General features: G+C 42.0%; 1 protein-coding gene across 3 annotated transcripts in view; it reads right to left on the bottom strand.

The window, feature by feature from the left end:
* The window catches only part of LOC311002855 (uncharacterized protein), a 34,474-nt gene that overhangs the window by 17,864 nt on the left and 6,042 nt on the right, over positions 1 to 10,568 (bottom strand). For all 3 annotated transcript variants that reach the window (XM_083994416.1, XM_083994414.1, XM_083994415.1), the window contains exons 2-5: positions 5,649 to 5,805; positions 3,070 to 3,156; positions 1,474 to 1,566; positions 49 to 72 (exon numbers count right to left, since the gene is read on the bottom strand). In XM_083994416.1, coding sequence (XP_083850542.1) covers positions 49 to 72; positions 1,474 to 1,566; positions 3,070 to 3,156; positions 5,649 to 5,787 — 343 coding nt within the window. In that variant the 5' untranslated portion in view covers positions 5,788 to 5,805. The remainder of the gene's footprint in view (positions 1 to 48; positions 73 to 1,473; positions 1,567 to 3,069; positions 3,157 to 5,648; positions 5,806 to 10,568) is intronic.

The raw sequence follows: 10,568 nt of genomic DNA, 5'->3' as shown, positions 1-10,568 counted from the left end.
TAAGTAAACGCAGCCTGAGTGAGATCGATAAGACATGAAGCAGCCTACCTGTTGAAGCCGCTGCTCCTGCTGCTGATTGAAGGCGATGAGATAAAATGGAAAGACATGAGAGCACGGTCAGTAACGACTTCCTGTCATTCATGACTGATTAATACACTCACTGCAAAGAAAGAAATCAATAGAAAGCCCACATAGATACAGTACAGCGCCTCCAACGGTTAATGCACAAGAGCCCAAAGCAAATAACGGTCAGATAAATATATCGTTCAAAATCATAGGGATGAATATGCAAGAAGGCACAGAGCGGTGGTTATTTAAGTGCTGCCCGGTGCAGCTGTACCACACCTAAGCTGCTGCTGCATGTGGTGCTTCAGCTGCTTTTAACATTATTCTGGCCGTGCTGCTCCACCGGGAGCTGCTGCATCTGCTCAACACATCACAGGAGTCTTAAATCTGCCTGCGGTCTGGCCGTTGCTTTCATTCTGAAATAGCCAGGATGCAGCCATCTTTTTGTTTAAACAGATTTTTTTTTTTTAAAGAAGGGAAAAGGACGTATTTGTCTCTGGAGTCTGGTCATGATCATGTAGCAGCTCTGAGAGGAGGCAGAGTGTTAACGGTCAGAGCAAGCATGGATAAAAATAAAAAATAAACAGAAAGAAGCCAAAGAGGAAACAGAAACAAACCCAAACAATTGTTAATTTTTTTTCCAAACATGATGCTGAAAGAAAACAAAGTCAGAGCAAACACAAGAGCAGCAGCCAGTCGGCCATGTTGGAAGATACGCTGCTGTCATTTCCTGCCAAGAGTCAAACCATCTATCTCACTCGTGTCAAAGGTCAACATGAAGCTACAGTTAGCGTAGCCTAGCTTAGCTTAGCTTAGCACATGTTGTACCTTATGTGTTTATTACATGACGGTCCAGACTATTTCTTGGCAGCAAGATAACAACAGGAAGTTACTGCTCTCAGCCAAGAAATAGTCCAGACCAGATCTCCTTCACACTGGTTTTTGTTTTGTTTGAAAAATAAGATTCAACATGTTCTGACATTGTTTAGACTTAACAATGAATAAATTAATCAAATAATAATAATAAACTTATTATTTTGAAACAAAACTCACCAGAAAACTGAATTGTTACAGATTCTCAAAGGTGGGAACTCTCTGCCTTTTCTTGGTTTTACGTTCTTGTTAACTGATTATGTTTTGGTTGTTGATAATTGTGTTTTCTTCACTGTTTTCTAATGTTTTATAGAAAACAGACTCAATAATCATGAATATAATCAAGAATATAATCATGGCATGAGAGTGGAATCAATCCTGTTCGTCTTGGCAGGAAACTGAACGTACTGTACATCTTCCAAAATGTCAAACTGCTCTGGAGAACAGATGCTTAAAAAACAAAACCAAAGCAGAGGCAGCTGGAAAATAAAAGTTTAAAAAAGCGAAGCGCAAGCTCAAACAGCGGTGTCGTACCAAGCTGCCCCTCCTCTCCACAGGGGGCGCTCTCAATTACTGAGAGCTGGGACACAACTTCCGCGCCGCCCGTCTCCACAGACGTCTCTGCTGCTGTGGGATAAACGGATGTGAGTCAGTTTATTTATGAGGATCCACCACTGCAGGTGCTGATTGTCCTGTGGTCTCAAAATGCATCATAGACAAGGTGAATGAAGCACAAAGACATAAATATAAACAGCAGCGGGAATATAAGCAGCGCTCAGAAGGAGGAATTAGCAAATTAAAGACCCTCCAATCAAGTGTCAGCTTTGTTAAGGTCCATATGGTGTTTTTTTGAATAATAAACAGCATGACTGAGAGTTTCCACCTTAAATCAATGAGAAACAGATTCATACGTCAAACTAAGCAAACAATCCAGAAGTGAGGACGTGTAGATTTGTTAACTAGTGCTGTCAATCTTCCCCCCAAATTTCTAATGCTTTCTATGTTAAATATTCAAATTATAGTCAAATTTTTAATGTTTTTTTGTTTTGTTTTTTAGCTCATTATACCTATACCAGCTTATTATTGTTACATCATGCGTCCACTAAAGGATATTCCAACCAAATCTGTTATGCAACACCGAATAAACGAATAAACAGACAATTAAAAAAACTCTGCTCGTATATTTGAAGCTGCAGCTCGATGTCGCGCACAAAAAACATTAGTCTGTTTTATCAACATGTTAACTACCCCGATCTATTCTGAAAAGATGCCATCTCTTTCACATGTATACCTGAGGTGGTGGGCGGGGCTTAAGGCCTGAGCCAGGAAGTAAGAGCAAATGAGCTGGAGTGAGTATTTCAAACATGTTTGGAGGAAGTTTAATAAACAAGTAGGATAATTATGCACCTAATGGTTTCTCTTAAAACTGGTCTGACAGCTCGGTTCTGGACTATCTGACTTCACAACATGAATTAACCACCGTCTCTTTGACTGATGAGGTGACAAAAGCAGAAATTAGGAGACGTTAAATCCTAAATCTCCCCCTCTCCGAGCTGACTCAGCTAAATCTCCCCCTCGACCTCGTGTCGGGTCACTTGTGGTATTTCTCATGTTCACACACACTCAGGAGTTGTTAAACAGATCAAGGAGCCCCCTTCAGCGCCGCCGGCCCCTCCCTCCCTCCCTAATGCTCCTCTCTGGACAAGCTGTCACTCTCAGTGTTGATGATCAAAGCCGGGCCTGACCCAGACCACAGCCACCGTGGCTAAGTCACACAGAGCCGCTGTTTTCCACGTCAGTCAGCGGATCTGTGGCGATTCTCCGTGTCCTTGCTGCACTTTGTGTGTAGTGACAACACGGCTACATGTGTGTGTCTCGCTATCACTATAAATACACCAGACAAATTAGCAGCGTGAAAGCAAAACAAGGCAGGAAGGGTTAGAGCGGGAGAAAAGCTGTGAAAACCGAGAGCCGAGCTTCACATTCCTGCAGAAACATCTCTGGAATAAAAGATGTTAATTGCAAAAGAGGAGAAAATGAAGTGAGGATCTGCAGACAGACATGCTAAAAACCAGGGTTAATGAGCACATCAACACAACAGTCTTTGGTTTGTCTAGCAGGCGGGCGTACCGGGCGTCACCTCGTCCTCACCGCTCTCTGCCTGAGAGAGTTCACACTCAGATTTCAGCCCGTTCTCACCGGGCGCCGCGTCGCTGTCTGTGGATTAAAGGTAAGCTGAGGTGAAGCTTCGGGCTTCAGGACGGAAACTGACAACAGGTGATGTTCACGGGAGCTGGGAAATAAAAACTTTGACCGATAAAACCTCAACAATAGGCTGCTTTTTTTCCCTTTTTTTTCACATGACCACCTGATAAAGCAAATAAGTGGATTTTTAAATATTGTAGGGACGAAGCTGGGTGTTGTTTTAACTGAGGAGATGTGGGATGATGCAAGGAAAATAACAGTTTGTAATCGGAGAAGAGCGAAGCAATGTTGCCCCAAACCGTCTCTCCAAACAGAGAAAGGATGTATGTCCTTTTTGTCTCAAATGTAAGACAGACATTGGTGATCTAACTCACTGTTTCTGGTCCTGTGGTAAAATACAAACGTATTGGAGTGATGATTTATTTTAAATACGAAAGGTAAGGAGCTTGAACTCGAGCCAGTTTCCCTCCTTCTGGGTCTTTGTCAGTTGTGGGATGGCACAGGACAATAATGGAATATAAACCTCTGGACTGTCTGACTACAAAACGAATGCCTTTTAAATAATATAGAAACCATTTCTTGATTACATTGATGAGCATTTGTATAAAAAACTGTATTATTTTTCTTTATTTAGCTCCTATTGTATTTCACTCTATACTGTATATCTGATGTTTCTGTTTCTGTTTTTGGTTTTTATGTTGTTATTCCCAGCTTGTTTTTGTTTTTGTTTGGTCCTGTCTTGTGTATGTTTGTTTATTGATAAAAAAAATATATAGTACAGATGTAAACATAATATATAAATGAGTCTCAGCCTCGTTTGTCACTGTTTTGTGTTCTCTAGAAACACAGCTCATATGTCGGAGCAGTGTTTTCTGCAGCTGCAGAGCGTTGACCCCTCAGGGCCGCCGTAGAATCCACAGTCCCATTACTCTGTATATTCCAACAGACTAACAATGGTCAACCCACTCTAACTACGCTGCATTACTACAACACTAAAGCTACGCCAGACGGACCAATGAGATACTCACTGTGTGTTTCTCTGCTGATAACTGAGCCGTTTACCTCTGCGGACGGACCTGACCCTGCGCTCCGCTTCCTGTTTGCGTATAAGGCGATGGAGAACGGGAACGGGGAGAACGACTGCACTAGTGAGGGCTGTAAACTGGGGAACGCTAGGCTACGCACTAATTGGCCATATGGTTGATCGAGGGGGGGGCGGGGGGGAAGTAAGAAAGAGGGGAAACACGTTGCTGAGCACAATCTGTTAGGACTCTATTTATCTATTTTACCCACTCAACAAACAAACAGGACACCTCCCTGGACATTTATCTTCCCAGGAATAATCCTCCCGGCCGTGGGATCTCCTCCTTACACACACACACACACACGCACAAAAAGAAATAACTGGATGATTTCTGTGCTGCGTTCAAAGCCTGATTGTTTGCGAGCTGAATTGGGAGCGAACAGTGGCTGAGGACGGAGACGGGCCTCGTTCTGAGGCTCTGACCCAGATGCCTGGATTACAGAGCACAGTGCAGCTGCAGTCAGGCTCTCAGGCCCAGTCAAGCATGTCTTGTATCCATTATGTAAAGAGGGATTAAAACAAAGCACAGTAGAAACTGCGGGTCCCGGCCTCTGGCCCGACTCTACACACACACACAACAGAGACTTTTAGGAAAGTGAGTGAGGACGTTTTCTGTTTCAGATCATTTCCTGGGATTAAAGCTACAACATGAAGCTGACAGGGCGCGGAGTGGACCTTTAACCCGTAGACCCCGAAGTTTACCCACAAGTCAGCTGGGTCCCATTCAACGAGAGGAAAGAGGATTGCATCATGTACAATACGTATTTATATAAAAACAACTGTGTTATATTACACGGTCGTTCGTTATCTCTTTACGTAACAGCATCTATTTATGGAAGCAGTTACAGTGGCAGAAAATTAGATAAATAAACGGCTTTATATCGGCTTAAAGTGATGTTTAAGGTGATTTACGTAATGTTTACATGCAGCGTGTAAATGCCGAACAGCAGGTTTCTATTAAATGTGTAAATAAATACAGATTTTTAGTTCTGATCTAAATCATGTCTGTGCTGTGTCATTATTATCATTATCATCATTGATCGACATCAGGAAAAGGTCGTCATCTGGTCTATAAAGTTTAAAGTGGCTCCTTCCTGCAGCTGCGTCGTATTAAACTTTAAAACGACCTTCACTTTCTCTTCATTCTTCAAATTCAACTCCTCCTCTGATATAAAAATCTTAAAATAAAAAAGATCCTTTGCTCATCAGGCTCAACTTCTTTTGGTTAAACTTCTTATGCAAATGCAGGAACCATCTCAATGTGTAGGTGGATTTCTGGATCGGACCAGTTAAAGACTCTCATCCCTACGACTTAATGACATGACATCACCGAAGATGAGTCGTCTTTGTCACGTTCAACCTCTACAACATTGGGAAACATGAACTTGGCAGCAGTTTGTCTGTGTTTCCTGTGTCTGACCTTTCATTTTGGCGTCCCCGGTGCCTCTGTGTCCCATCTGGACCCCGTTCTCCTGGTGGTTGATGCTCATGTTGGCTAAGGAGGAGCTCATGTTGTCTCCAGAACCGTAGCTGTTTGAGGCGTTGTTGGCGTACTCCATTGCCAGTCGCAGGTCAGGCTGCAGAGGAACACAAACCCCCAGAGCAACATCAGTGACCGATGATGAGCAGGACAGGAAGTGTCTCATTACTGTGTTATAATGACAAGTTAGACATGGAACATGCAAAGCAGCGGACAAGGACAAACGTCTGGTTTTTAAAGATTAAATATAATGATGGCGCACTTCATGGACACTCTTCACTCTTCCGGTGCACAAAAACCAGTCCCGTCACCTCCAAATGTAAACAGACACTGTGTCTGTGAAAAGCAGTTATTTATACACCCTGACGTGGGGTCGGCGCTTCATGTTACAGCCCCACAAATAAAAATAGTCCGTCCTGCTCATGTGCACGCCGTCCTCACTTTCTAAACACCCAACGACCACCTCTGGGGCCTGCTCGGTCCTGTGACAAAACTGGTGCAGCGCTCATGTTTCATTCGCCGCCATATTTCAGCACACAGTGACTCATGAAGACAGCGCTAGGCTAATACTTCGTACTGTTCCGCAGGAAGTGAACGCCACAGTCCTGACATGCTCCCTCGACGGGACGAGATGCAAGTGGCGTCAAATCTCATAAAAAGAGGATTACATATCAGATTAAACCCAAGCCTCTGGTTACATCAGCCGTTTTCAGCTTGAATCATAATTTTTTTTCACTGCCCTCTCATACAATCACTTTCACTATCACACACACACACATACATAGAAACTTATAACTCGAGCCAGAGCTCAGAGCTTATGGCATAATCAGTCTCGACATCCAAACTGCTCTTTCCGTGTTTGTATGGAAATGCAGATTTACCAGCTTCACCCTCATTCCCACGTTGGCACATAAACACGACTCTGATTAATCTCTCTGAGGTGCTGCCTAAAAGCCCTTTGGCAACCAATAGGTCAATATATATGGAAATATAATGGGCCAAAAATGATGAATTGGACCCTGTATCTGTACTCTAGCCCTAGTGTGTGCTAAACTAGATTGATGGTAGCACTAGATTTTATTTGACAGATATAGATTTTGGATTCAAAGCATCATATTATAATAAAATACAACACATCTGTAAGATTAAAGCAGTGGTTCTCCAATATTTTAACTTAGCTTGCAACCTCATAATAGCATCTAGTTGAAACCTCCTGCCTTGTTTTGTCATAATATAAATTAGCAGAGATTTTCTGCTTTGAAATAATTGTTTCAAAACTTCTTCTTAAAAGAAGTTTTCCTACTTCTTTTTAAACTTAGGTTTGCAAAAAATGAGTTATTTGTACATTTTGCTTTATGCTACATAGCTAGGGTTAGCATTATTAGCTGTTGACTTATCAGTTAGGCTACTTATTAGCATTTGCCATCACTAACGTTACATAGCTTACATTAGCAGCTGTTTACTCACCAGTCTAGATGAAATCTTACTAGTTTGGCTTGAAACTCGACACTTTTACTTGCTAAAAAACTGTTTCCAGCTAAATTAATGTTAGTTTGTTTCTATTTCTACGGTTTATTTTCTTCAACTGAAATTAGCATGCTAACTGACTAGCCCCTAACCGACAGAATGCAGCTTCATTCCAATCGGTTGCTAATGGCAACACTGGCTGCATAGCAACAGTTGCTAATAGCCACACTGGTTACGTAGCAACAGTAAAAAGGTTGATAAACAAGTGGACTAAACTAGATAACTTTAGCCACAAGCTAATAATGTGATTAATAATGATAAAATATACCAGTAGCTAATAATAATTTTAAAAAATGACCAGTAGACTAAACTAGTCAACTTTACAAGCTAATAATGTGATTAATAATAATAAAATATACCAGTAGCTAATAATGTGATTAATAATCATAAAAATGACCAGTGGACTAGTTAACTTTAGCCAAAAGTTAATGTGATTAATAATAATAAAAATGACCAGTAGCTATTAATGTGATTATAATCAGCTAACTTCAGCCACAAGCTAACAATGTGATTAATAATAATAAATGTGATTAATATTCTTTTTTTAAAGACGGCCAGTAGACTAAACTAGCTAACTGTAGGCAAAATAATGTGATTAATACTAATAAAATGTCAGCTAGACTAAACTATCTAACCCAAGCCAGAAGCTAACACTGTAATAATTTGTCAATTACAGGAAGCATAATGCTTTTACTTTTGATATCTCAAGTTGTTTTCTGTGTACTGTCTAGTACTAAAGCAGCAGCAGCCTATTGTTGTGTTGTTATAAAAAGCATGTTAGCACTTTCTCCACCGCTGATCCTCTTTAAGCTTTTCTTTTAGCGTGCTGTTACTGCACCTGACGCAACTGTCTCTTTACAGATGGTAATGCCTGTGTGTGTTGCCGTGGTTACTCCACCCCATAAAAAAAACCTCCACTCACTGGGCTCAGCTATGTGACCTCCGCTCTGTGTACCTTCAATATCTCCTGACCTTGGATCTTTACACAGCGTTTGTTCAACAGTCGGCACAAGTGGGACAGAGTGGAAACTGGAAAACTAAAACTAAACTAAACAAGAAAGAAAAAAAAGAGAAACGGAGATAAATAAATAAAAATTAAATGTTATAAAGTCCAAATAACAATAAGTGCATCAGAGCCTGTTACATCTTAATCTCCTGAGCTATAGAGCTGCACTGTTTGCACAAAAACCGTCAATGAGCTGCACTGTTCCCTCATTAACATAAACACACACTGTATTTACTTTCACTCAGTCACACCCACGCACATGCACACAACATAGACTGTATAGGCAGTGGCACACACACATTCATGCACTCACTCACTACTGCACCAACTGGGTTAATCCACCACTGAAAATAGTCCTGTTTCTTCCTTTTATAGCTAAAAAAAAACAAAAAACAACAACTAAAAGGTGGAAACTACTGACCCTGATAATCTGTTTCTGTTTGGTAGGCGTTGTTAATTCAGCTTCGACCAATCAGCAGCTGGTCGCTCATCCATCCATCCTGCCTTCATTGTTTTTAGCTGGCGCGTGTTAATAGCAGGTGGATTTTAAAGGCGTTTTGTTAGTCGTTGTTAACTTCTGTGACTTACGACTTTAAACAACAACCTGCACAGCGGCACTGATTTCTCCCACGCTCCTCGACATGCTCGCGGCCTTATCTTTCCTCACTTTTCTGCCTCGGCCGCAGGAACATGACGTCCCCATTCCCACCACTTTTAATCTTAATCCTGCATAGAGAAACTCCCAAAACAGGCAGCATCAGTCAGTGAACACACCACCAAACCTGTCTGCAGCACCAACAACTACAACAACAACAACTGTGAGATGTGAGTGGGACTCGACCATGCAGACGAGACGAAGGCCCGGAGCTGCAGACTGATGCACTGACTGGTGGCTTTAGTGTTGTATTTTTGTTTTATTTCTGTTGGATTTTGTAAACAGAAACACAAAAATAAAGGATAAAAGCAGTTCTATTCAGCATTTTAAACAAGTGGGAGGTCCTGATAGCTCATCAATGGTAGAGTGACATTTGTGCGTCCCATAGAAATGCTCATGAATAGCGTACTCTCAGCACTCAAACACACACACACACACACACATACATACAGCTCTGGGACAAAACTCCCATTGTAGCATTACACATGACAGAATCCAAACAAGAAGAGAGAGAGCTGCGCCCTTGCCAACGGAGACAATCCCTCTGAGAGGCCGTTCGCTCTGCATCCGGGAGCTCGGCCGGTTGGAGAGCAAACAAACTGCAGCCTGATAAGAAGAGCCGAGTCCTTCAGCTGATAAGTGTGTGTCTGTATGCATGTGTGTGTGTGTGTATGTGTGTGTGAGGAGGAAACAGAGATGGTTTAATGACTCAGCCTCAACGATCTGCTTCACAACCTCAGGAGGACGCCGCTGCCTCCTGATGATTTAGTTTGGGTCAAAAACTCAAGTGCAACACATTTCACCTGCTGCAGAAAGGGGGCGTGACAGCGGCCTTTGTCGCAGCTTCATGAGGGTGGGGTGGGGGTGGGGGTGGGGGTTCAGCAGGGTGGAGGGGGCGTTGAGAGGTCTGCTGATGCAGCTCGTCCCTCTCAGGGCCGTGTGAAAATGTAATCTTGGCACCGGCCCCGCGGCTCTGCAAGGAGCTCGGTCAACAGAGGATGTTGACACAGCTCCAGGAGCATGCAGCAAGACATGCAGGCTGGAGCTGTGTATGTGTGTGTGTGTATGTGTGAGTGTGCAGAGTGTGTGTGTGTGTGCAGGGTGTGTGATGCCCCAAGCTGGAGCAAAATATGGAAACTGATTTTCTAGTTTTTCATCGAGTTGTTGAAAAAATGTCTCATCAGCTTTATCTCAACTTTGCAAATTAATCTATTCCAGTTTGTTTTGGAAACAGAAGTTTGGTGTTGGTGGATTTGCCCTGAAGGGACGGAGGGGTGCATGATGGGAAATGTAGGATCTCAGTCTCTAAAGCTGCTTGTTCAATCAGATCAACATCAGAAAAACATAACAAGCCAATCATCTAAGCCAAAATAAAAGCAGGAAAATTCATTTTTCAGACACTGGACCCAGAAAAATGTATGCATTAATGTGTGAGAACTGATTTAAATCATTAATTTGGTGTCAGAAAGGTTGGTTTCTAGTTGTTAATCAACAGAAAATGAATCAATAATCAGTTATTTAAAGTAAAAAATAATTGTTATAGTCATGAATCCAAACTAATTTGCAAAAGATGTCTACATGAGTTTAAAGGGAAACCAAACAATCTAAGATTTAAGAAACAATCTAGAGCTGCTGCCACATATTAACCAATCAATCTGTCCAATTGATCCAA

Source organism: Trachurus trachurus, assembly GCF_905171665.1.
Source record: "Trachurus trachurus genome assembly, chromosome: 19".
In the NCBI taxonomy this organism is placed as follows: domain Eukaryota; kingdom Metazoa; phylum Chordata; class Actinopteri; order Carangiformes; family Carangidae; genus Trachurus; species Trachurus trachurus.
Note: the sequence above shows the minus strand (reverse complement) of the source record. Positions and strands in the feature narration are given on the sequence as shown.